Source organism: Aplysia californica, unplaced genomic scaffold (genome assembly GCF_000002075.1).
Source record: "Aplysia californica isolate F4 #8 unplaced genomic scaffold, AplCal3.0 scaffold00195, whole genome shotgun sequence".
Classification (NCBI taxonomy): Eukaryota; Metazoa; Mollusca; class Gastropoda; order Aplysiida; family Aplysiidae; genus Aplysia; species Aplysia californica.
In genome coordinates, this window is record NW_004797465.1 from 552,053 (window position 1) to 579,548 (window position 27,496).

The 27,496-nt window shown below is 43.0% G+C and overlaps 1 protein-coding gene across 1 annotated transcript; it reads right to left on the minus strand.

The window, feature by feature from the left end:
- Nucleotides 1-234: 234 nt before the first annotated feature.
- LOC101856736 (DNA-directed RNA polymerase III subunit RPC1) lies at nucleotides 235-27,496 on the minus strand. Its single transcript, XM_005098863.3, has 22 exons — nucleotides 27,297-27,496; nucleotides 23,321-23,510; nucleotides 22,254-22,376; nucleotides 20,544-20,787; nucleotides 19,839-20,153; nucleotides 18,832-18,966; nucleotides 18,187-18,375; nucleotides 16,885-17,013; nucleotides 16,313-16,483; nucleotides 14,767-14,971; nucleotides 13,658-13,857; nucleotides 12,989-13,265; nucleotides 11,704-11,844; nucleotides 10,689-10,831; nucleotides 9,577-9,691; nucleotides 8,522-8,688; nucleotides 7,900-8,049; nucleotides 6,122-6,235; nucleotides 4,439-4,585; nucleotides 3,523-3,725; nucleotides 2,027-2,705; nucleotides 235-507 (listed from the first exon to the last, which is right to left on the minus strand). Exons 2-22 carry the CDS (start codon nucleotides 23,446-23,448, stop codon nucleotides 334-336), a joined length of 4,149 nt encoding a protein of 1,382 aa, XP_005098920.1. The 5' UTR covers nucleotides 23,449-23,510; nucleotides 27,297-27,496; the 3' UTR covers nucleotides 235-333.

Consider the following 27,496-nt stretch of genomic DNA (forward strand, 5'->3'; position numbering starts at 1 on the left):
TAATGACCCCCCAGTAGGATGAACTCTGAAGTAATGACCGTCGGTAGGCTGAACTCTGGAGCAATGACCGGCGTCCAGACAGCTGAACTCTGGAGTAATGACCCCCTGGTCAGCTGAACTCTGGAGTAATGACCGTAGGTCAGCTGAACTCTGGAGTAATGACCGGTGGTCAGCTGAACTCTGGAGTAATGACCGGCGGTCAGATGAACTCTGAAGAGTGGATGGATGACGAGCAGTCAACTGAACTCTGGAGCGTGGAGTAATGACCATCGGTCAACTTCACTCTGAAGTAATGACCATCGGTCAACTTAACTCTGGAGTAATGACCGTCGGTCAGCTGAACTCTGGAGTGTGGAAGTCAAGGAGGATGGGCCGGGTGTGGATGACAGGTGGTTGGCGGGCGCGGTACAGCAGTTTGAAGACGCCCGTGCCCAGGCTCATGGGGATGCCCATGATGATGCACTCGCTGACCCCACAGATGGCGTCACGCTGCCCGAAGTAGGCCGCCTGTGGAAATACATGGACAAAAAAAGAAGGTACAGTTTGCCACACACTCATAAGTCCTACACACACACAATGGCATGATACAGTTTGTTTGTTTTAGTAAAGGATTTAAGGTGCTCGCAACTGCATGAATTCAGATGAGCGCCAAGGGGTGGATGTCAATCGAGTCCTTACAGGGAATCAGACTTACTCTGTTCACCTCTCTAGCTTCAATAGCACAAAGTCTGCTTCGACTATCAAGGCACCCCGGAAATAGCGGGTCACAAGAGTGTGACAATCATACAAAAGAAGTAGAGGCAAAATGACAATAGTAAAGATTAGGAAAGAAAAAGCAGCAGTTCCCAGTTGCAGTTCAGGCACAGTTATGAGCATGACATTGATGAATCAGCCCATTTTCAATTACAATTCTATTGTGCATAAGAACAAGGATGTTAATGTCCCTCAATTTCGGAATGGCCTAAAGACACTTCAGTCAGTAGCATCGCCCCGGGGGGGGTAATGATACAGTTTGCCACAAACTTAAGTCCTACAAACACTACACACAAAGGCATGGTACAGTTTTACAAACCGCTGGTACATTTTAAGATAGATGCACGAGGATTAGTAGCCTAAGAGTTATGTCCTTGGTTCTACTGCAAAAGAACCTGTTCGATTCTGGGCTCAGGTTTACCAAAGTACATAACTTTATCTTGCCCCCCCCCCCCCGAGGGGAAAAATAGAAGATGACAAAGACAGATTTAACACGTGATATGGCTGGATTCTGAGAGTCAGCTCCCCCTCCCATCTCCCTCTATATGAGACTGAGACAGAGAGAAAGAGAAGGAGACAGAGAGAAAGAGAAGGAGGCAGAGAGAAAGAGAGAGGCACAGAGAGAGACACACACAGGAGGGGAGATAAGGACGATGGATGTTTGATAGGAAAGAAGATATAAACCACACCAGAGCACCTGCCAACCACCCATATATGAGATTGAGACAGGGAGAAAGAGAGAGAGGCAGAGAGAAAGAGAGAGGCACAGAGAGAGAGAGAGAGAGAGAGAGACAACAAGGTAGATAGAGAGAAAGAGAAAGACAAATATACAGACAGATTGGGACACACCTACATAGAAACCCAGAAAGAGACCCTGGTTTTTTTTATTTTAGTTTAAGTAGAGGTTTTACGGCGCTTGCAATGGCATAAGGTCATATGAGCGCCAGAAGATTAGAGGTGTTACAAGAGAGTAACAAACATAAAAAAGAAGGAGGGGAGATAAGGACGATGGATGTTTGATAGGAAATAAGAAGCAAACCACACCAGGGCACCCGCCAACCCCACACAGAAAGAGCTTGAGAGAGGGAGAAAGAGAGAGAGGCAAACAGAAAGAGAGAGGCTCAGAGAAAGAGAGAGAGAGAGAGAGAGGGTCACACAGACAACAAGGTAGATAGAGAGAAAAAGGAAGAAAAATACAGAGACAGATCGGGATACAGAGAAACCCAGAAAGAGAGCCAAAGATAACACTACTACACAGAGCCACAAGTCTCACCTGGAAGAGATGCTCGGCCGTCTTCTCAAACGAGGCCAACATGAGCACCGACTCCTTCATCTTGGCCAGGCCAAAGCGCGTGATGCCCAGAACCTCGCCGCGGTACGTCATCAGGTCGGCCAGGAGCATGGTATGCCGCGCGTCGATGCTCATGCCGTGGCCCTGCATGGTGCCCGTGATCTCCTGCATGATGGTGACGCGCGCCGCCTCGATGCCCAGCGTGCGCCACACCTCAAACGTGTTGTTGGAGCGCGCGCGCGAGCCGTCCACGCCCTGCGCCCCCATCACCCCCCCGAGGTTGTCCCCCTCGATGAGCAGCTTGTAGACGCCCTGGTCCTCGTGGATGACGGCGCGGTTCACCGACGGGATCCCTATGATGGTCACGCCGCCCAGCGACTTCTTCAGCTCCTGCAGCCGGTAGTAGACGGAGACCTTGGACGAGGCGGTGGAAGACACCGACAGCACCGCATCGCTGTGCACCTTGATGTCCGGGGCTCGGACCTTCAGCTTGGACGCCAGGATGGACTGGGCGATGGAGTGCACGCTCACCTCCAGTTTAAGCAGACGGATGCGATCCACGTCCAGCTTGATGAGGATGAAACAGTCGTCCGGCAGATAGACCTCTTCAAGGTACTCCGACACTTCCCCGAGACTTGTGCGCTCGATGCGACCTTTGACCCTGTCAAGTGGTTTGAGAGAAAAAGAGAAGGAATAAAATTTTGGGGTATTTTTCGTTTGTTTTATGTTCTTTCAGGTTGATATCCGTTCATAGTAAACAGAACTAATTAACAAAAACTATCACATTCTATAAGAAATACGGGAAAACCTTTCACTTTGCCAAATGGATTGAGAGAAAAAAAGAAAGAAGCTTAGTTTAGTTTTAGTAAGGGTTCTACCACGCTCGCAACCGCATAAGGTCAAATGAACACGCAAAACACAAGTTGCATTTGCAACAGTTCACTGCATGGCTCGGCTGGGATCAAAGATCGGATTTTAAATGTTAAAAAAACTTCAGATAAAATAACAATCTAAAAATGATAAACAGCTTAAAATTTTAAAAAATGCATTTACAGTTTTCCGTAAAGACCAAAGGCCTTTATAAAATCAAGGATTCTGTTGGGATCAACGACGGAAAAAAGAGCTTGTGATTTTTTGCATAAAAAATTTTCCTTCGGGTCTCTCCGAAGTCTAGACATTTTGTTACAATGTGTCTAATGGTAAAATCCGTGTCTCATCCGACACAGAATGGCTTATCTCTGAGAAGGAGGCATTTTTTGTCAGGAACATGTTCACACCTCTCCACTCCCTCCTCCTCTTCACCCCTCTCCACACTCTTCAGTCCCCCCACCCCTCCACTCCTCTTCTCCTCACTCCACACCCTTCACTCCCCCCACCCCTCTCCTCCCCCCTCCCCCACACACACTATCCACCCCCCCCCTCTCCTCTACCCCACACCCCCCCTCTCCTCTACCCCACACACCCCCCTCCCCCCTCACCGTCTGGCCAACTCAGGGTCTCTTGAGTCCTCCAGCTCGGCTGTGATGATGGGCGTGGAGATGGACTTGCTGGCGTTGATGATCTCCTTGATGCGCGGCACGCCCTGCGTGATGTTCATGCTGGCCACGCCAGCGAAGTGGAACGTCTTCAAGGTCATCTGGGTGCCGGGCTCCCCGATGGACTGGGCACACACTGCCCCCACCTACGGAGGAAAGGATCGAGACGTAGTTTAAGTGAAAGGTTTTACAGCTGTCGCAACTGCATAAAGTCATACGTTGTTTTAGTTTTAGTAAGAGTTTTATGGCACTTCCAACACAGTAAGGTGATATAAATGCCGAAGATTAGAGGTGTTACCAGAGAGTAACAAACACAAAACAGAAGGAGGGGAGATCAGGACGATAGATGTTTGATAGGAAAGAAGGGGCAAACCACACCAGCGCAGCACTCGCCAACCACCCACAGGATCAAGATGTCGTGGTTGCTGAGTTGAAGTTGATGGAGAGTAACCGTGGTTAATGCCCACAATTTTATATGGAACATGCAATAATAATAATAATAATAATAATAATAAAAATAACTGAATTTATTTGGCACATATCTATGCTCACAAAATGCTCTATGTGCTTTACAAGCATTATTACCAAGGCAAAAAGACACAGAGAGAGAGAGAGAGAGAGAGAGAGAGAGAGAGAGAGAGAGACAGAGAGAGAGAGAGAGAGAGAGAGAGAGAGAGAGAGAGAGAGAGAGAGAGAGAGAGAGAGAGAGGGGGGGGGGAGAGAGAGAGAAAGAGAGAGGGAGAGGGAGGGAGAGAGAGAGAGAGAGAGAGAGAGAGAAAAGAGAGAGACAGACAGACAGACAGACAGACAGAGACAGTAAAAGAATGGCAGATGACAGAGAGAATCCATCCACACTGACCGCCTCTCCTGGCTCCATGAGCGCTCGGTTGTACTTGTTGAGGCAGACCTCCATGAACCGACCCACCATGGACGTGGTCAGTCGCTCCAACTGCAGCAGAACCGGGCTGGACTCGGCTAGAGCCTCCACCTGGAACCTCTGACGCAGCTACACGGAGAGAGAGAGAGAGAGAGAGAGAACATAGCAGTTGTTAGTTCACTCGTTTGTTTCTTTGTGAGTGGGTAAAGAGAAGCCCACGTGGGACGCTCAATGTTAAAAACAATCAGGAATCGACAAATGCAGTTTTTGGGACATATAAATAGACATAAGGGTCTCGAACATCTAGTTCTCACTGGCAAAAATTGAGGGCAAGCGAGGCAGGGGTAGGCCCAGAACAACATACTTAGGGAACCTAAACAAATGGGTAACAGGGAAAGATCGGGGAAACGTAGCTTTTTTGAGAGCATCCGAGCAAAGGAATGAATGGAGAACCATGATCGCCCATGTCTGTCGCAGATCTGGCACTTGATGACGATGATGATGAAAGAGAAGCAAAATTGTTTTCACCAAAAAGAAGACAAATGAACAGGCTTTAAGATGATACCAATAACCCCATATGCCAAAAAATTGACGAGCTCCTGATTCCACTGCGTCGTGACACAAATTCCCCCCATGTGATGAAGCACATCATGACTGAGGACATCAACAACATACGGCGGCGTGTAGGCAGTTACATCCACATTTTCTTTAATTTCAGTTAGTTTGTTTTAGTAGAGGTTTTTACTGCGCTCGCAACTGCATAAGGTCATATGAGCGCCAAAGGGTGGATGTCAACAGAAAAGTCCTTACAGGGAATCAGGCTTACTCTGGTCACCTCTCTAGCTTCGACTATCAAGGCACCCCGCAAATAGCGGGTCACAAGAGTGTGACAAACATACAAAATAAATAGAGGAAAAAAATGACGGTAGAAAGGATAAGAAAAGAAAAAGCAGCACTTCCCTGTTGCAGATCAGGCACAGTTATGAGCATGACATTGATGAAACAGCCCATTTACAATTACAATTTTACTATGAATAAGAACATGGTTAACGTCCCCCCTTTGGGAATGGCCTAAAGACACTTCAGTGAGTAGCGCCGCCCTATGGGTTAGTTTTAGTAAGAGTTTTACGGTTCTTGCAACACAATAAGGTTATACAAGAGCCACAGATTAGAGGTGTTACAAGAGAGTAACAAACACAAAAAAAAGAGGAGAGATGAAGACAATAGCTGTTTAATAGGAAAGATGGAGCAAACCACACCAGAGCACCCGCCAACCACGAACATCCACATTTTCTCAGGGGACCAACTTTGAACTGCAGAAAAACAGGGGAAAAAAAAGCTCTAACGACAGACAATACCACAGCCCCCATCCCTATCAACACAACAATAGTGTGGTTAGTGAGTGGTTGGCGGGTGCTCTGCTGTGATTTGCTCATTCGTTTCTATCAAACTCCTATCCTTCTTAACTCTCATTTGTGTGTGTGTGTGTGTGTGTGTGTGTGTGTGTGTGTGTGTGTGAGAGTGAGTATGTTACTCTCTTGTAACGCCTCTAATCTTCAGCATTTATATGACCTAATTGTGTTGGTAGAAATAAAACTAAAACGAAAGTGTCGTGACAATTTGGAAAAAAAACCGCGAGCGACACACACATAATATACGACATACTTCGTTGATCTTTTTGGCGGTGTTGTAGAAGAATTCAGTGAGATCCGTCTTGAAACTTTTGTGGACGGCCGTCCAGGACGCTGTCTCCAGAACATCTTTCACTTGGGTCAAGGTCTGCGACGATGATAAAATAAATGATAATAATGGATTGCATTTATATTACCCATATCCACTTGTGCAATGCCCTATGCGCTTAACATGAAACATATTAAGGAATTACAAATCAATCTTAGAGGCACATAGTATTACATACGCGTGCACACGATACTCACGCACGCACGCACCCACACACACATATACACATACATACAAACTCACGACGATCTACAACTTGGATGGATTCTGTCTAATCAAAATATGATGAAAATAGAAATGAAAAAATGCTTCTAGTTTTTTCTTTTAAATTTCTAGATTTTCTGCTTCTCCGGTAGTTTTTGGAAGCCTATTCCAAACAAGTGGGGCAAAATATGAAAAAGAGATGAACAAACAAAGCAATGTACGGTTAGGCTGAAACAGACATGACCCCTAACCCCAGCCCAGACCTCAATCGTATCCACAATAATTAAATGTCACGACGCAGTGGAATCAGGCGCTCGTCAATTTTTCGGCATATGGAGTTATTGGTATGATCATAAAGGTTGTTCATTGGCCTTGCTTTCGATGAAGAAAATATCCATTTATCTAGAATAGAAGTCGAGATATTTGCCATTGAAAAAGGTGGGGTCGCCTGGTTTCAGAGGTAAAATTAGAAAATGGCCGTCAAATTTTGGTGACTTCCATGGCTAAAGAGTCCTTGGAAACTGCAAAGTTAAATTTTATTTATTGTGCATATAATCAATAATCAACGTTTTCCCATAAAATCCACATATAAGTGTTTTTGAAAGGACCTACAAGGTACTGAGCCAAAAATAAAAATAGATGTTTATCTGCTTCAGTAAAACTTTTACGGCACTTGACGTACAATTAGATCGTATAAGTGCCACAGATTATACGTTTTTACAAGAGAGTAACAAACACAAAAAAGAAGGAGGAGAGAAAAGGACAATAGATCTCTAATAGGAAAGAAGATGCAAACAACACCAGAGAACTCGCTAACCACCCACACATACTTTGGAACTGCACCTCAGAAACATTTAGTTTCAAAATCTGAGTATTTTTAAGATTTGGGGAAGAGGAAAGAGAAACACATAAACATATGAAAAGTTGTTTAGGCAGCAGTACTAGAAGAAAGGAAGACATACAGACAAAAACAACAGATGGCAAATGAAGAAGGACCTGCCTGCCTCCAGTAGGACCCTCCAACCACCCACTCTCAGAGTTTCCACATTTTCTTCCCAGTAAATTTTTTATTTAAAGTTTTAGTAAGCCTTTACAGTGCTTGCAACTGCATAAGGTCATATGAGCGCCAAGGGGTGGATGTCAACAGAGAAGTCCAAACCGGGAATCAGGCTTACTATGCTCACCTCTCTAGTTTCAATAGCACAAAGTCTGCTTTGACTATCAAGGCACCCGAAAATAGTAGTTCACAAGAGAGAGACAACAAAAGAAGTAGATGCAAAATGACGATAGTAAGGATGAGGAAAGAAAAAGCGGCAGTTCCCCCTATACTGTTCCGGCACAGTATGAGCATGACATTGATAAATCACCCCATTTACAATTCTACTGTGCATAAGAACATGTTAATATCCCACCCTTGGGAATGGCTAAAGACACTTCAGTCAGTAGCACTGCCCTGGGGGGGGGGAGGGGGGTCCCCAGTAAATGCCGACACAACTCACCTGCTCTCCGTTCAGGCTGGGCTCATCCCTACACTCTGCGGCCATGATGGATTTGATGTGGTTAAGGAGGCGGCTAAAGTCCACCGGCTTCTCGTTGCCTTCCATGTCGGCAGGGTCAAGGCCATCTTCTCCATACTCAAACTGGACAACCTGGGGGGCAGAATGGTTTGTTAGTTTTAGTAGAGGTACAGCGCTCGCAACTACATAAGGCCATATGAGCACTAGAAGATTAGAGGTGTTACAAGAGAGTAACAAACATAAAAAAGAAGAAGGGGAGATAAGGACGATAGACATTTGATAGGAAAGAAGAAGCAAACCACACCAGAGAACCCGTCAACCAGTAAACAAAAACATATTCAAATAAAAAAGGAAGATCGGCGATCAGGAACACAAGTAAAGCTGGCCTACAAAAGGCACCCTCCAAACAACCCCAGGTAAAATGAGCGACACACAAACAAACAAGAGTCTTCTGTTAGTTTAGTCCAACCATGAATGGTTTGTGTATGTGAGAGGGAAGCACACCGACTTGAAAATAGTCATCCAGTTTTTTTAGAGAGGTTTTACGGCGCTCGCAACTGCATAAGGTCATATGTTACTCGACAAACCACAAGCCAGGACTGACCTCCCCCATGGACGTGCGGACAGTGGCATCGTACTGCAGACACAGGTCCTCCAGGGACTTGACTAGTCGTCGCTGCATGTAGCCCGTCTCAGCTGTCTTGACTGCTGTGTCCACCAGACCCTCACGTCCGGCCATGGTGTGGAAGAAAAACTCGGTCGGAGTCAGACCTGGGGGGTAGGGCATGGGAGGGAGGGGGTTATGAGGTTAGTTACCTTTTTTTCTTAGTTTTAATCAAGAGATGCACATCCACACAACAATTTTCATTTAGTGCAAGGAAAGAGAAAGACGAATAGACAGAAAAAAAGAGGCAGGAAGAACAGATGTAGGACCTACATTTTAACAAACCTTGGCTCCAGAACAGCAAATTTTAACAAGAGACAGAAAAACACGGACATCTACTTCTCTACTGTATCTTTCTTGACCAGAACTCAAAACAAAATATTTTTAAATCGTCGACTTATGGCAATACACGATTATTATGGACCATTATAAAAATGAAGAGCATTTAGTATTTAGTTACTTGAATAGAATTCAAAATATGTTTTAAAAATGAGAGACTTCTGGCTATGCATTATCGATATAGACCATTACTTACTATTGTTTTTATCTCAGGCAAACGAGGCAGGGGTAGGCCCAGAGCAACCTACTTAGGGAACCTTAACAAATGTGTAAAGGGGAGAGATCAGGGAAACATAGCTTTTTTAAGAGCATCCTGGCAAAGCAATGAATAGAGAACCATGATTGCCGATGTCTGCGGCAGATCTGGCACTGGACGGTGATGATGATTCTTATCTCATTTTCTTTTGATACGGTATCAACACAGCAACACAATAAGGTCATATAAGAGCAGAAGATTAGAAGTGTTACTAATGAGTAACAAATACAAAAAGAAGGAGGAGAGATAAGGACGACAGATGTTTGATAGGAAAGGAGCAAACAACACCAGAGCACCCATCAACCACACACTGGAAAGAAATTGAAAAAACCTGTAGGAAATTCATATCTCATTATCTTTCTATATAGAGCCCACACAAGTTCCAGCGATCACCACTCACCCGTGTAGAAACTGTTGGAGACGAAGCCTCTGGCCGCCGGGTCCTTGGAGAAGCGCGGGAAGTGTGGCAGAGCCCGGTCCTCGAACCCGTTGGGCACGCGCTTACCGCTGATGGCCTGTACGGGAACCAGAGTAAAAGGGAACAGTGAGTCCAATTCACTTCACAATAATAATAATAATAACATTAACAAATTACATTTATATAGCATATTACCACTAAAAAAAATGTGCTCAGTGCACTTTACAATATAGAAAGAACATAATTCCAATAGTGATCTTTTTAACTCCGCACTACCACAAAGATTAGACAAATATAAGAAAAAAATTTTCAGTCTGAATATCTGTTAGCTATAAGTGTGTATCACTACGTGCATGTTCATTATATACTGGTTTCACAACGCACGTGATTGCTATGAGCATGTTCACTATGTGCACGTTAGCTATGTGTGCTTTCAATACGTGCATGTTCACTGTATATACTTGTTTCACTATGTGTGTGTTTGCTATATACTTGTTTCACTACGTGCGTGTTTGCTGTGTGCATGTTCGTTATGTGTGTGTTCGCTATATACTTGTTTCACTACGTGCGCGTTTGCTGTATGCATGTTCGTTATGTGTGTGTTCGCTATATACTTGTTTCACTATGTGCGGGTTTACTATGTGCATGTCTGTTATGTGCCTGTTCGCTATATACAGTATTACATGGCTAGCTCGAATTCGTCGGGTAAGACCTTGGTAGTTGGAGGGATCTGCAGTTCGAGGGATACCTTAAAAAATTTTTTTTGTTTTGTTAAAAGGGACTGCAGCCACAGTTCAACGGATGCGTGATTTCGAGTCCTCTGTGTTCGACCTATCCCTGTTATACTATAACTTGTTTCACTATGTGCGCTTTCACTCTGCGTCTACAAGTCTAGTTTTAGTAAGAGTTTTACAGCACTTGCAACACAAAAAGGTCATATAAGTGCCGACGATTAGAGGTATTACAAGAAAGAGTAACAAGCACAAAAAGAAGGAGAGATCAAGACGATAGACGTTTGATAGGAAAGAAGAAGCAAACGGTGACACCAGAGCAACCGCCAACCACCCACGCCTACTAGTCTGTAGCCAACTGACCTGCTGGCCCACACAAGCGATCATCTGCGAGATGTTGATGAACGATCCCTTGGAGCCACAGACGGCCATGTTGAGAGGGCTGTTGGTCTTGTGCAGCTCTTCCAGGCAAGCTTTGCCTGCGTGGTCTCGGATCACGGACAGCTCTGGCGACGGATGGTTTAGTAAGTTTTAATAAGGGTTTAGGGGTTTTTTTTTCGTAACAGTTTTACGGCACTTGCAACACAATAAGGTCATATAAGAGCCAAAGATTAGACGTGTTACTGTAACAAATACAAAAAAGAAAGAGGAGAGATCAGGACGATAGATGTCTGATAGGAAAGAATGAGCAAACCACACCAGAGCACCCGCTGACCACCCACAATGGGAGTTTTTAGATTTAGTAAGTGTTTTACAGCACTTGCAACACAATAAGGTCATAAAAGTGCCGAAGATTAGAAGTGTTACTAATGAGTAACAAACACAAAAAAGAAGGAGGAGAGATCAGGACGATAGAGGTTTCATAGGAAAGAAGTGGCAAACTACACCAGAACACCCATCAATCACCCACTGGAAAGAAAAGAGAAAAAACCTGTCGGAAATACACTGCAGGAGCTCTGGTCATGAAGAGATCCCGAGATCCCACACAAGCCGTCAAACAGAGCTGTATGACAGCATAGATTTACCACCTCACAACAGACCTGCCATGTCATGATGAGGAGAGACGACATGCACAGAGACAATTTATGTGACAAAAAGAAATATTGGTCTACAAACACACACGCACACACAATAAATAACACATGTCACATGTAAGCACTTTAGAATAAGGGAAAAGTTGCTTGCATTTTAAAGTACAGCTTTTTTAAAAATACACAAATACCTCGAAACAAAAATGCAAAACACCTTTAATTAAGGTTACATAACAAGGTACACGCTTTTAAAATCTTTAAAGCAAAAAAGCACTCACTTTAGAAATTAATTTTTTTTTAAAATAAAAGTGCCTGTGAGCGTGTCAACAAGACATTTCTGTACACACCCTTCAGGATCTTGGCCTCAAGCGTCTCCTCCTCCGTGCAGCCAGGCTGAGGCTGTAGCCTGCCGTCTTCAAGGTCACGAATGTAATTGTCGCAGGCGTCATAGCCTTTCTTCAGCAGCCCCTGCTTCTTCCGAATCAAACCTGAACAACAAAAAGAGGAAGAGACTTGGGACTCAACTCTGGGAACTTTTAAGTCGCTTCTCATACAACTAAGGTAAATTTATGAAGCAGACACTCCACAATCATATTCAAATAAGAATTTGAACCTCCGTCTTTCACACATTTTTGTACAATGGGCATATTATCACCTTACGGGAGTGATAGAACAAAGCCTATCCACACTGCTTGCTGTTATGGAAAGTGTACAACAATATTTGAACACACTTTTAGATTATCCCCCCCCCCCACCAGGGCAATGCTACTGACTGAAGTTGTCTTTAGACCATTCCCAAAGGGGGAATATTAACATGTTCTTACGCACAGTAGAATTATAAATGGGCTGATTTATCAATATCATGCTCATACTCATACTGTGCCAGAACAACATAAGGGGAACTGCTGCTTACAATCATCATTTTTCCTCTACTTTTTTTGTATGCTTGTCACTGTCTTGTGAACTGCTGTTTCCAGGGTGCCTTGACAGTCAAAGCAGACTTTGTGCAATTGAGGCTAGAGAGGTGAGCAGAGTACGCCTAATTCCCCGTTTGGACTTCCCTGTTGACATACACCCCTTGGCGCTCATATGCTGTTGCAAGCGGCATAAAACCTTACTAAAACAAAACAAACAACTCTAAGGTTATTTTGGCTCAGTACACTTATTTTCACAATTGTTTTGACGGGGTACACGGGTAAAATTTCAAGTTTTAATTCTTTATAGATTCAGATCCTTGAGCCAAAAACTTATGTAATACGTGCATTAAAGCCAAGGGAAACAAGCTCCAGTTTTTTGGTTTTAGTGAGAGTTTTATGGCATTTGCAACACAATAAGGTTATATAATTGCCAGAGATTAGAGGAGTTACAAGAGAGTAGCAAACACAAAAAAAGGAGGTGAGATCAGGGCAATACATGTTTGATAGGAAAGAAGGAGCAAACCACACCAGACCACCTACCAGCCAACCACCCACAATTAACTCCATGATTATCAACTCCATATTCATTCCACTGTCTTCTACTCAAGCGTTCAGAGCTTGTACTGGTATGGAATAGAGCGCTATATAAATGCAATCGGTTATTATTATTATTATAATTACTAAGCAGCCTGTCCGTCCAGTCCAACGAACTCACCTTCCCCAGGAGTGACATCACCGATACCGATGGAAAACCCGTGGTGGGAGAGAAAGGCGGGGCAGAGGCGGGCCAGGCGAGAGAGAGCGTCAGCCCCCGCCTCCTCCCCGTAGTCGCGGAGGATGAGGTAGAAGATGGTCTTCTTGGAGCCCGAGCCCAGTGTGGCCTTGTCCACGTAGCCGCACATGATCTCGCTGTTGTGGATGACCACGAACGAGTCGTTGCTGCACAGGTCCTCGTTCTGGGAATAGTTCTTGCCCTTGGTCCGCAGATTCACCTGGCATGGAGAAAAGGGGACGAGTGAGTGACCAGAGGGGATAGGACAATATGTGTTATGACGCGGTGGAATCTTTTAGTAAGAGTTTTATGGCACTTGCAACACAATAAGGTCATATAAATGCCAAAGATTAGGTGTTACAAGAGAGTAACAAACACAAAAAAGGAGGGGAGATAATGAAGATAGATGTTTGATAGGACAGAAAAAGCAAACTACACTAGAGCACCCGCCAACCACCCACCACTAATATCATCTCATCCACTGTAGTTCCCCTCCGAGACATACAACCACACCAGTTCCCTCAGACATACAACCACACATCCACAGCAGTTCCCTCAGACATACAACCACACATCCACTAAAGCATAGAACCACACCAAAGTGTCTCCTACCTTCACAGGGCACTCCTTGTTGGGCCTCATGAGCAGCGAGAAGACCTGTTTGCCCGTCCACAGCTTGCAAGGCTTCCAGATGGCTGGAGGGGGCAGGTCGATCTTCATGCCTTTGTCTTTGCCCACCAGCATGGAGCAGATGAGCTGACATGCTCGGCTCCGGTCAAAGAAAATATCTTTCTGGGTCATCAGGTAGGCACCTTCAACAGACAGGAGAAAGGAAAACAAAAGTTAACTTTGTTTTGGAAAGTGTTTTACAGCGCTCACAACTGCATAATGTCGTATGAGCGGGCGGGACACATAAAACATACATTCTGAGTTGGTAGAAAACTTTGAATTTTGCATAGTCTCATCTGTTCCCTTCCAGTATCGAAATGTCCATCCAGATCTTGAGCCATATTTCAGAGTAAAACAGGCCATCTTGGAATGACTTGAAAGGAAAGGGAGGTACCTTACAGCTCCGAGTTCAGGTCTTCCCCCCCCCCCCCAAAAAAAAATGTTCGGTAGCCAGTTCAACAGCCTAAGCACTAGGCCAGGGACATCACACTATTAGAACACTTTGCCTCTTGTCAACCATGTCAATCTGTGAGCAACTAGAGTACTTACAGCCAATTCAGCAGTATTTCAGAAAAAGAGGCATGCATTCTAAAAAGTGACGTAGTATCTTTGTAATGAGGTTTAGATAAAAGCCTAAGTTTAAAGGTAAAGAGAACAAATATTATGAAAATTAAAAGTTCAATTAGGTTCGTTGCTATATAGAAAAAATGCGCAAATTCCTTACCCCCCTGAAACTGAGAATATACGCTCTTGGCACGGTGGGAAGTACAAGCGCTGCTGAAAATATACGCACGCGCAAGTAGCTGCAGGGATGCCAAATGATTTTTTTTTTTTTTTTAAACTGAAAATGAGTGGAGCATCATATCTCACCTAAACCGAACCTTGTAAAGCTTTTAAATGAGCAAACAAAAACATATTCTCTCTTACCTCTCCCCTTTCCTTTGCAAGTGAAAAAAAACAGGAAAACCCGGACATTTGGCATCCCTGTACCTGAAAAGGGTCAAACATTGCTATCTACAGCCAGGTCGAAAGAACCGGAGCCACCATCTCACCTGTGATGAAGTCTTGGATGGCAGCGATGAGAGGCTCCCCATTCCGCGGCGTGGTGATGTTTGACTTGGACCCCATCAGAGTAATGGCCTCCGCCTTCGCTTCCTCCGTCTGGGGCAGGTGAAGGTTCATCTCGTCGCCGTCAAAGTCAGCGTTGAACGGACCGCAGCAACATTCGTTAAATCGGAACGTCCGATTCGGCATTACCTTCACAAAGCATAGGAAAAAAATAATAATTTGCTTTAACACTTTGCAGTCACAAAGCCAGCAGAACAAAATACCCTATCTGGTCACCCAGCCAGGAGAGTGACTGCAACGGACTTCTCGGGCATGTTACAAAACTGTGTCAAGTGACCACTGGAAGGGATATTTTTTTACCGTTGCATTATTGCAGCAAGTGACCACAAAGTGTTAAAGTTCACACAGAATCAGCAAAATAATTAGTTCATCGAGTTTGTTTGAGTAAAGAGAAGCAAGGTCATTTTGAGCTGGGAAAAAGTAAGACAGACAGACAGAAAAAACTGAGGGGAAAGTAAAGAAGTACGACCTACCAGTGGCGCCCTCCAACCACCCACAGTTCATAGAGTTTTTGCTTGCAAAGAAAAGGGAGGGTTGCACACAATATACCAAAAAATACAAGGATTACCAGAGACAAGGCTGAGCACACAAACTGTGCTGGTGAGTGAGTGAGTAAAAGTGAGAGGAGAGAGAGGGGGGGGGCAGAGAGAGAGAGAGAGAGAGAGAGAGAGAGAGAGAGAGAGAGAGAGAGAGAAAGAGAGAAAGAGAGTTGTGTTCAGTAGTGGAAGGTATCTTTTTGTACTGGTCAGCTGGAGAATCCATAGAAATCATTAAGCAATCTGTGGCAAAATGTCAGAAGAAAAGAAAGAGGCAGAGAAAGAGAGAGGAACAGAGAGACAGAGGAAGAGGGAGAGAAAGAGAGAAGAGAGAGAAAGAGAGAGGGGAGGGTGGGTGAGACAGAGATAGAAAAGAGAGCTAGAAAGAGAAACAGTTCCTCAAAGCTTTATCACACCTCCCCCCCCCCCTCACACATTATCCATGTCTCATCCTGTCATCTATCTAAAGTAGGCTACTTCAAATATGTATTGATCTACCAGTCCTTCGGACATCGGAATAGACATAACCGTCTTGAACATCTAGCTCTCACTGGCAAAATTGAAGGCAAACGAGGCAGGTGTTGGCCAAGAGCAACCTACTTAGGGACCTAAACCAATTGGTAACAGGAAAAGATCAGGGAAACGTAGCTTTTTTAAGAGCATCCGAGCAAAGGATTTAATGGAGAACCATGATCGCTGATGTCTGTCGCAGATCTGGCACTGGATGATGATAAAAAATGATGATTGATCTACCTCTGCCTCTTTTTGTCTTTCATTTTTCCTATAGTGAAAGGAAGTGCTCATATGACCTTAAGCAGTTGTGAGCGCCGTAAAACTCCTACAAAAAACGTAGTGAAAGAAATATGATCCAAGAAATATCTCCTTTCTCCCTCACACCCCCCCTCCCCCAAAAAAACAACCCATGTGAGCTGACCTTGGCGTAGAAGGCCTGGATGCTGAGCTTGTGCAGCGAGGGTTGTCTGTTGAAGAGAACCACGTCCCCGTCCACCATGTGCCTCTCCACAATGTCGCCGTACCGCAGACTGTTGGCGATGTGGCTCCTCTTGCCGTAGCGCAGGAACTTACGCTCTCCAGTGGACTTGATCTGAGAGACAAGAGAGAAACAGCAGATGGATAGTTTATAGAAAAAGAGAGAGTGAAACGCTCTCAGCTAAAGGGATTTGAAAACAACAACAATAACATAGAAAAAAAGTTTCACTCTTATATGCCGAAGTATCTGGTTCGATGTCAGACTTATGTGTATGTTGGTGGTGATTATGTTTGGGCGTTTTACTCCGAGAGGATGGCATTGACACAGAGAGAGAGACAGTAAGATAGGAATCCAAGTGTGAGACAGAAAGAAAGAGAGAGTAGGAATCCGAGCTTAAGACAGAAAGAAAGAGAGTGAGACAGAGCGAGAGAGAGAGAGAGAGAGAGAGAGATAAAGACAGACAAACAGACAGACAGACAGAGAGAGGCAGTCGAGGGGAGTGAAGACACAAATACCTTGATGAAATTCGCCCCGGGATGAACATCACAGCCGTTGAGGACAAGGCTCTGCAGGAATGCCAGATTGGCCGGACATACTCGCTCAGGGTAGGTCATCACTTTGGCAACGTGGATGGGCACAGCAACCTGGCAACACAGACAAAGTGAGTTAGCAAGTGTATGGCGTTTTTTAAATTTCTTTTTGGTAAATATATTTTACGGAGATCGCAACTGCATAAGGTTATATGAGTGCGCAGGACACATTAAACATTTTCAGTTGGTAGGAAATTTGGAATTTTGCTCCGGTGGCAGCTGAAGCCTAATCTTATCGAGAGCAGACCACCAAGGGACCTTTAAAGTGCGCAATTTGCACACAGGACCTAGGAGATTTTTCACCCTTGTTCCAGAAGCTTAGGTGTAGATCTTTCCTACCAGAAGATCAGGGGTGTGGCTGAAAGACAACAGTAAGAAGGAGCCAGGGAGTAGCAGTAGAAAGGCTGAAGAAAGAGTCAGGGGCCCAGAGGAGGGGGCAAAGGAGGAGATGATGGGGTGGGAGCAGAAAGTGGAGACGAAAGCTGATGACAGAACATGGCTAGAGAGCAGGAAAGGAGGTGAAAAGAGACAATTTTAGAGAAGAAAATGTTTCTGTCGCTTCTCGGATTCAAACCAGGGACCTTTGAATGAGAGGCAAACACCTTAACCCGTCCCCTGTATGGGTTTAACGCCCCTTTCAATACCAATAGGTTATTTAAAAGGCAGGAACTCTCATTTGAATATCCGTCCCTGAAAGGATTGATATAAAAGGATTGAAAGCTTTGAAAAGCACAAAACGACCTGAGATTCAAGAATGCCCAGTCTGGGATTCGAGCCAGGGCAATCAGCTTTGATGGACTTTTTTTTTGGTTAGAGTTTTAGTTTTAGTAAGAGTTATACGACACTTGCAACACAATAAGGTCATATAAGTTCCGAAGAATAGAGGTGTTACAAGAAAGTAACACACACAAAAAAGGAGGAGAGACAAGGACGATAGATGTTTGATAGGAAAGAAGGAGCAAACCACACCAGAGCACCCGTCAACCACCCACTTCGATGGGACACAAGTTGATGAACCTCATGGGAAAATTTCCTAACCCTGCAGTTGTTGGTGATAGATGTAGAGAAAAAGTCTGCATATAGTCAACACAAGAGAACAGACAGAGGGAGGGAAGGGAGGGGGGGGAGGGAAAGGACAGGGAGAGAGAGAGAGTGAAAGGGAGGGGGGGAGAGAGAGAGAGAGAGAAAGAGAGAGAGAGAGAGCAAGAGATCTCTACCTGCACCGACCTGATCAATACGCATGTTAGGGTCCGGGGATATAACGGTGCGACCCGAAAAGTCCACTCTCTTGCCCGACAGGTTGCCGCGGAAACGACCCTGTTTGCCCTTTAACCTCTGCACAAAGCCGCGCGTCTTTTTCTTTGGCTGCATACTGAGTGGGATCCCCGAAGTCTCTGAGTTGTACAGCAGCGCCACCTGGGGGTGAGTAAAAAACCAGGAAGCAAAAGTCAACGGAATAGTCAGAGGACACCAAGAAAACAACATGTCAGTGGTGAGAAAAAATTTGGGGTTTTTTTATTTTTTTGTTGAGATATAGTATGGTTTCACGGTGCTCGCAACAGCATAAGGTCATATGAGCGTCAAGGGGTGGTTGTCAACAGAGCTTGAGAGTCTGAAAACTAAAAATTTACATTTTTGGCGCCTTTAATCAACGCTTTCCCAAAAAATTGACAAAGAAATGTGTTCTTTCATGGGCATGAAAGGGGTCGAGCCAAACAACGAAAATTCGATAGAAATTCACAAACCTGCGGAAAAATATCAGTTTCTCTACTTTGATTTTGATTATTTTGACAAGTGTCTGATTTCCCCACGCTGTCTCACAAATGACTGTCTTACACAGGTGGCCGTTACAGCATGCCCAACTGTACTCACATGAAGCTGTACATAGTCCCAGTCCTCCATGTACATCTGCACCTTGGCCCCGGTGGCGCGCAGCCGCTGAATGATCTCGTTCACCATCATGATCTCCGTCAGCTTCATTGTGACGTCGTCTTCATTGGTGCCAGACTACCACAAAATAAAAAAAGACTTCGGTTAGTTTTAGTAACGTTTTGCGGCGCTCGCAACTGTATAAGGTCATATGAGCGCAAAGGAATGGATGTCAACAGAGAAGTCCAAACAGGGAATCAGGCTTACTCTGCTCACCTTTCTAGACTCAACAGCACAAAGCCTGCTTCGACTACCAAGGCACCCTGGGAATTAGCAGTTCACAAGAGAGTGACAGACATGCAAAAGAAGAAGATGAAAAATGATGATAGTAAGGATGAGGAAATAAAAAGCAGCAGTTACCCCTATGCTGTTCCAGCACAGTATAAGTATGACATGCCATGACAAGAAATTATACCAAGAAAAGCAATTCTTGAAAGAAAGAAAAAAGAAAAGAAAAAGGCATTGTTTATGGTTATTCTTCAAAACATTCAAAGCTTGCAACATCATGAGCTACAACCCGCTCTGTAAAACATTCTCTCTCTGTTTCTGTAGCACTGTGTGTTCAGTAACCTCACTGCAGTTGGTACAAATGAATTTCTATATCTGTCTGTTCTTGCTTTTTTGGAAATTTATTGTTTACTGCGAGTCGACAATTGAAATTCAAATGTCAGTGGGCAGCTAAGGTCACTTAGCGTTATTTCCGCCTTTTTTAGACCAGGATATCCTACAAAGTACTGTGTGTCCACTGCTGGCCCATCACACAACTATTGCCATGAACAGCTATACCCTAGATCAGGACATCTATTTCTGACAGAAAATTGTCTTTAAAAATGCTAGAAACTGTGGAACGCACTTTAAAAATTCATGATAACATTACTCTGACACTCGGATCCTCAAAAACAAAACCATCCATGCCCTTCACACGTCTGAAAATAAGGAATTTCCCTCACCTTTAAATCCGAGACCACAGACGGCCTGATGCAGATGGGAGGGACAAAAAGCCTTGTGATGATCAGATCCTCCGGTCTGCTCACCTCGGGATTCATCAACAACAGAGGGATGTCTGACTCCTGAATTCTTTTGAAGAGTTCGTGAACAATAACGGGATTGAGCACCTCGTAGTTTTTGCTCATCAGACTAGACAACTCTGAGTTGCACTTTGCTGCAAAGTCAAAGGCCTCCACTCTTTCTTTGAGAATACCTTCCGATTTCCTGCCCTGATGCGACTGGTCGTGAGCAATGCGAAATAAGCCCACTTTCTTCACCTGTTGAATGTGCCATTATTTAAAAATTTACAAGAAATATAAATATTGTCTGTGAAGTCATGCAAATTTTAGTTTTCATGAGCGCATCACATGTATCACGTTTCAAAATAGTTCTTTTCAATAAGGGTAATGAACATAAATAATGTACAAGTCCTTTTTTTTTTTATCTCCTGTTAATCCCCAGTAACAGTAAACTGAAGGTAGACAACTGACATACAACTGAGTGTGAGTTGGGGGGTTTTTCATCCTCGTATCTACCAAAAAAGGAAATAAGTACAAACACTAACAACAGCAGGACCATTTACATTCTAAACATGGATATAAAGCAATGATGGAACATTTTACTGTCTAGCTTGAGACATTTATTTAAGAAAATAACAAAAAACCTACCATTCCATTGTGGGTTCCACATATAGGGCAAGTTTTAACTTTTCTACAAGCATCGTAAATCTGTTTTCTTAGAGACTTCTTCTGTAGATAAGACAAATTTGGTCTTTTCAAACTTCGATGGTAGTTTTCTTTCTGCTGGTCTGACAACAAAATGGCGCTGCACGACTTGCAGATCATCTGTAGAAGTGTGACAGTGGTGCGGAAATGCCCCACATGGTAAACTGGAAGCTCCAGGTCAATATAGCTGAAGAACAAATTGAGAAAAAACAAAATACTTTAGAGCATTAAATCATTCGCTACGTATTAATGATACATTGATACATTTTGTTTTATAAAAGTACATAAGACTGATGTCTGGGCAATAACTTGGGCATCGTGTTTCAAAACTGAATCAAAACTTAGGATTTTCAGTGGAAACCCTTGACCCGCAAGTCAAAGTTATATTATAACCTTTATTTTAACATGGATATAATGTTGATTGGAATACCACCTAAGCTAGAATTATAGGTCAGTTCTCGAGCCGTCAGAGGCAGCTTGTCGAAGTGAAGTCATTTTAGCCGCGCTGCTGCCTACGGTTCGGCGTAGCGAATGAGTTAAGGAACAAACAAGAGAAAAAGAGGCTATGTGACAAACATTCTTTGCAAAACAAGCCTGAGCTCAGCACGTCAACGAGGCTTGGGTTTGGGTTTTTTCCCCCTGTTTGTCTTCTGACAGCGCAATGCTAAGCCACATGAAGCAGTATAGCTCTTTCATTGAAGGGTCTGAGAGCTGGCTCCTCTTGTCTGTACAATGGTGCGATATCACGTATCATGTTTCATAATATATATCAATTATCTATTGAGACAAGCCAAACCCAATTGCTGCAGCGTAGAGTAAACAAAAACCCACCGGCAGTGCAAATTGCACACCGAAGCATTGATCAATTGTAACTTCTTTTTTGTGTTTCAACTTCAATCTAATTATAAAGATAATGTCATAGAGCCCCTTGAAACTTTGCAGTCAATCACAGAAGGGTTCAAAATAAAACATCGTAACTTTTTTCGATTCAATCGAACACTGAACTCTTAAGTACTTCTTTTCAAAGTCAAGCACATAATCCATTAATGTTATGTATCCACTGACTTTCAGAAGAAAATAAAAAATACCGAAATCTACTCTGCTGTGTCTTTTCATAATAGAATCATAATTTTAAAATACCCACATTGTTTTTTTAACTGTGTGCATGCATTTATTACGAATGCAATTGTGTAAACCAAAATTCTGAACACAGATCAGTTGCATTCTATTAATTAAAAGTAGAACGAAAAAACAAAAAATACCAACAAATACACATAAACTAACATTGAATATAAAAAAACAAGAATTGGAGACTTCAAAAGCATCAATAAGAATTTAGAAAAAGAAGAACAGTTGGGTTGGGTTTTTTTTGTTTTTTTTTAGTGAAAGTTTTACAGCTGTAACACAATTACATCATAAAAGTGCTGAAGATCAGATCTGCTACAGGAGTGAAAAAAAACACCAAAAATAAAGAAAAGATAAAGACCATAAAAAATTACATGTCTGACAGGAAAGAAGGAGCAAACCACACTAGAGCACTCGTCAACCACCCACAAAAAAAAAGAATAGGACTTGTAAACAACAAGCAGAAAACAATGAAAGTGTCTCGTTTTCTCTCTCTCTCTCTGGAACAATTTCTATTGGTCAGCCTACCCAAAGTGTCCCGTGCATTCAGCCAGCACCTTGCCGCACGTGTCACAATTGTTGTCTTTCTCGCTCGTGCCCATACGGTGATCCAGCACCCCATTGGGACAAGGCTTGTTCTTTGCATCTTGACTACAATAAAAAGGAATACAAATATTGGTAAAAAAAAATGTCGTATAAGGTCATGTATAGTATATTTTGTCCAAAACATGTCTATCTATTTCTTAAACTATTTCCATAATGAACTCACACTGTGGCGTTAAGGGATTTCTGGATGGTTACAATATCAATTGAATACGATCTTCATTCTGACAGGCTCTCTGTCTGTCTCCCTCCTTGAATCAAACAAACAAGTCCAGTGAGAGTAGACAGTTCTGCTTAAGAAATGATAGAAAATTATCCTTTCAACAGAGCTTGCAATTCTACTTAAACATAAACATAAAAGAGAAAAAATAAAACAGAGAGCTTTTTTCTGCATCATGTTGAAAACTTAGCTTTTCTTCACATTGATTAAAAACATTTCAAGTCCCTACATTCCTGATTATAGGCCTACATTTACTAACAGCGACAGCAAATTTTCTGTAGGTTATGCCACCAAGCGACCTTGCAAGGCAATTTTTGCTGTGTAGGACAAACAAAGATTGACAAAGACATGATTGTCATTTTATAATGAAATTATACTATATATATGAAATGACTATAAATAAGGGCCGTACTAATAAAAAGACCACACTGTGCAGCTGCTGCACCCTTGCATTTCCAAACATTATTGAGCAGCAGAACAAACAAACAAACGAACAAACAAACAAAATAAGACAACAATCAAATCTTTGAATGGGGACATCAGTTCTATGAGATCTTATCATATGCAATTAAATTAGATGTATTTACAGACTCCTAGCAACTACACCAGTGCAACATAATAATTCAATACATCGAAATGTGGCTAAACTTCAGGCTAAAAAAGGACACAGATTTCGCCAGGCAATGCGTAAGTGTGTCTGTGATGAAAGGTGGGATGGAAACATGAACTGACATCAGATAGCTTCAGATGTTCTCTTAATAAGACCACTTACCTGTAGAGAGTTTTATTCACTACATGCAGATGACTAGCCCTCTGCATCTCTTCAGGGCTCATAGAACCAAAAGTCACATGACTGATCTTCTTGGCAAGATCAGTCTCCCGAAACTGCTCTTTGACCATGGTGGACAGGACTTTTTTTTACCTCACCACAACTTTAGATTTTAGCAGTTTATTTTACAAATCTGGAAAATAAAAACAGAACAACAGGGAATATAATTGCTATAATTATTTCACAAAAGCCTACAAAAGTAAAAATAGGCTACACATTAATGATTTAATGTAGGTTTAATTTTACAATCTAATTTGACTGCAATTTCAAGAATTAAGGTCTTACTAACAACAGATAAGTATACTTGAAAGTAACTTTCTAATATTAGACATATTATACACAGCACAGAGTAGTATAGTACCGAAATGTCTGAATTTAGCCACAGCGAGCAGTGCACTGGAAACGTGTGGTCGTGTGTTTTCCCTGTGAATACTGTGAGGGTGTGTCAATTGATGATGAAAATAACACTCTACCTTTTATAGTTTTCTATTTATAAAGTGATACGAATACATAAATAACCCTCTCTCATTTAAGCTGATAAGATTATATTACGTGTAGTTACTCGCATTCGAATAACCTTCCAGACGCTCTTGCTGATATCGGGTTCGAAAGGGAGTAATATAGGGTCTGAATGTTCTTGTGCTCTCAAATTGTTCTTTTTACCTGCACAATAGTATTCAAAACTATAAAATAAGCTTATTTTATCAGGTAATATCATTTTATAAAATCAAGCTCATTTGAAAGATTTGGTATCGAGAAAAATGGAAGTCTTGTTTCCTGGCTATTCCTTTCGAAGCGAAGCTCCTCATGTCAAAGTGAGTCAATTTGTTCTAACTTCATTGGACGAACATCTAGAGCTACCAAATTGGTGTGTTTTGAATGAGATGCATGCCTCGGTTACAAACCAACGCAGACGGTTCCAGAAGTAGGCCACAAACACACAAACTCAAGCAGACCGATGCACACGCACACACACTTGAGCAGAGGGAATACGGCACTTGGTCATCACGCAGACGATGCTCTGCGCGCTGGTGCTGAGCTAGGGCCAGACTGACACGGAACCGGACAGAAGGCAAGGTGTCGAAATACGCTTATTACAGAACATAAACCAGACAAAACTGCTCGACCTTGGCAGAAATATATTTTGCAATTAGTCACCCAGCAAAAACTAAAATCCTTCATGTAAAAAAAACGAAGTGGCTAGCCGCACTTAAGTACGGCTAGACTGCCAGTCTAGCCGTACTTAGATCTAGGTTTGGCCCAATCGACTCAAGCCTGTTAAATAAACAGGTCTAATTTTAGATCTAGATCTAGTGATTATTCAGGTTCAAATACATGCAAGTCAGTAAGGCACCTTCTGGTTTTGTCTGAAATACAAATACTTTTGGCATTGCAAACTAAAAATTTCATTTACAATTCAGCCATCAATATTAAGTACGGCTAGCCTGACAGTCTAGCCGTCCTTAAGTACGGCTAGCCTGGCTGTCTACCCGTACTTAAGTACGGCTAGACAAGAAGTCTAGCCGTACTTAAGTACGACTAGACTGCCAGTCTAGCCGTACTTATCTTAGGCCCTATTAACATTAGAAAACAGGAGGTTTAAAATACATACACTGTCATTAAGGCACCTGGTTTCGTCTCAAATACAAATACTTTAGGTCCTGCACAATAAAAATGTATATTTACAATTCAGTAGACCTATTTTTTGCAAATGGTCAGTCTAGCCATCATATTAAGAATAAGTACGGCTAGACTGCGAGTCTAGCCGTACTTGCTAGACTGCCAGTCTAGCCGTCATTAAGTACGGCTAGCCTCTTCCTAAAAAAAAAGGCCGCCTCTATTTCTCCGAACGTTCGGGAAAATAAACTTTAACTCTATTTCTCCGAACAGTTTCCGTTCTCGAGATTTGTTGATAATAAGCGAATGGAATGGCCCGTGTGTGTGTTTGTGTATATGTGAGTGAGTGTGTGTGTGTGTGTGTGTGTGTGTGTGTGAGTGGGCATGTGTGTGTATGTGTGTGTCTGTGTGTGTGTGGGGGGGAGGGGGGGGGGGGGCGTGGAGGGGATTTTTTTTTTACATGTAGTTTTGGCTGGGTGACTAAATGCAAAATAGGTTACTGCCAAGGTCGAACAGTCTTGTTTTCTCACAGTACCTTTTGAAGGTATTTTCAAATGAAGTAAGTATACATGTAGTCCGGGAACGTTGCCCCAACCACAACTGAAGTATCTGAATATTCAGACATTTAAAAATCTCTAGCTCTAGAAATTGAATTTGATGCAAAAAATGCTTCTTCCCAGTCCTCGCAGAATGGCAGAATGAAAGGATGACGCCTGAATCTCGCAAATAACCAAAAAAATCTCGAGGTCGGAAACCGTTCGGAGAAATAAGAGTTCAGCTTTATTTTCCCGAACGTTCAGAGAAATAGTCACTTCAAAAAAAAAAATCCCTACACGCCCCCACGCCCCCCGTTCACACACACTAACACACACACTCACACACACGCGCACACATGGGCCACTCCATTCGCTTATTATCAACAAATCTCGAGAATGGAAACAGTTCGGAAAAATAAAGTTCAAGTTTTTTTTAAGGTACAGTCAGGGGAGGGGTGGGGATGAAGGCAACACCGGATGACAAAAACTGAACTTAGAGTTCTGAACTCTGAACTGCCCCATACGGTGCCGTGTGCGTGACACTGAGACTACGTGCCCGGTTCGGTTGCAAGTTACCGTGTACATAGATACTGAGGCTACATGCGTCACACAAAATGACCGCCTTACCTAAAAATAGTTTGCGTCCCTCTACGTTAAATAATCGCATGGCCGTCGTTATTCAGACTCGAGTCCGAATAACATTTTTTCATATTCGGACTCGAGTCCGAATAAAAAAAATTCTTATTCGGACTCGAGTCCGAATATGAAAAAATGTTATTCGGACTCGGGTCCGGGAAAAAAAGGAAGTGTCTTCGTTCTATAGATATAACGTTCAGTGCTTCCAATTTCCTCCATTTTTTAGTTTCCCCCACACCTTTTCTGCCGATCCGATGCCCGCCGCCTCATTGATATGCCCCCCCCCCCTTTCCCTCATGTTTCCCACTTTCTTTGTTGTAGAAAAAGGTAAAATTGAAGATAAGCAGACCACCTGACACTTGCATATTAGTGCTCCCCCACCCCCCTCCCCGACACGCACACAGCCACACGTGTGCAGGCCGCCCATCCGACCCCGACACACGCTAACGAGCCATCTTTAATTGCTTCTGATGACCTCTTGACAAATAAACATTTATTAGAAGCGCTATAACTTTTCAGGCCGGCCTCAAATTCATCATAAGATTAAAACTCGGATCCTGCACAAAACGCCTTTTTGCCCGAAGTGATCCCGGTCTCTACCCAGCCTGAGGCCTGAGGCGAGTCACGAGTGAGGCAGGACAGGAAGCCGGATTCACGAGTCACAGGAAGTCGGAAGTGATGTCATGCTGGACAAGAATCAGAGTCCGAATAACATTTTTTCATATTCGGACTCGAGTCCGAATAGTCACTTCGTAATCGCATATCATGTCCTTGTACTTGTATATAGACACTCCGTTCTGACAAAAGTAAAATCGAAAGTAAAAGACAAAAGAAGTTCCAGACCTACTGTCTGTCCAGGAAAAAAAAACGACTAAAATTCTAGATCTCTAGTTCTAGATATCTAGATCTAGATCTAGATCTAGATCTAAGATCTAAAAAGTCTAAATAGATCAACTCACACTCACTACTAACTAACTTGCTTGCATCATCAGAACGTCAGCCAACTGGCAACTTTTAACAAGTTGTGAACAACTTCAATACCGAGTCTAGATTTTGTGACTCGGTCATGCATTTGAAGAGAATTAAGCTGACGACTATGAAAAGGCAACTTAAATAAACAGAGCACTCACCACGTGAGCAAAACACAGACAGCACACTGTGTTGAGACCGTAACCTCATGAACGGTGGTAAACAGCTGCATTCCCAATGGAAGTCGCCATTTTGCTAGTTGGTACACATATGCCAGTAAAATGTTATTGTTCGAAGTCCTATTTAATTTACAACTTACTTTCAAAAATTCAAGTTCATAAGAGGAAAAACAGCTTGTAAC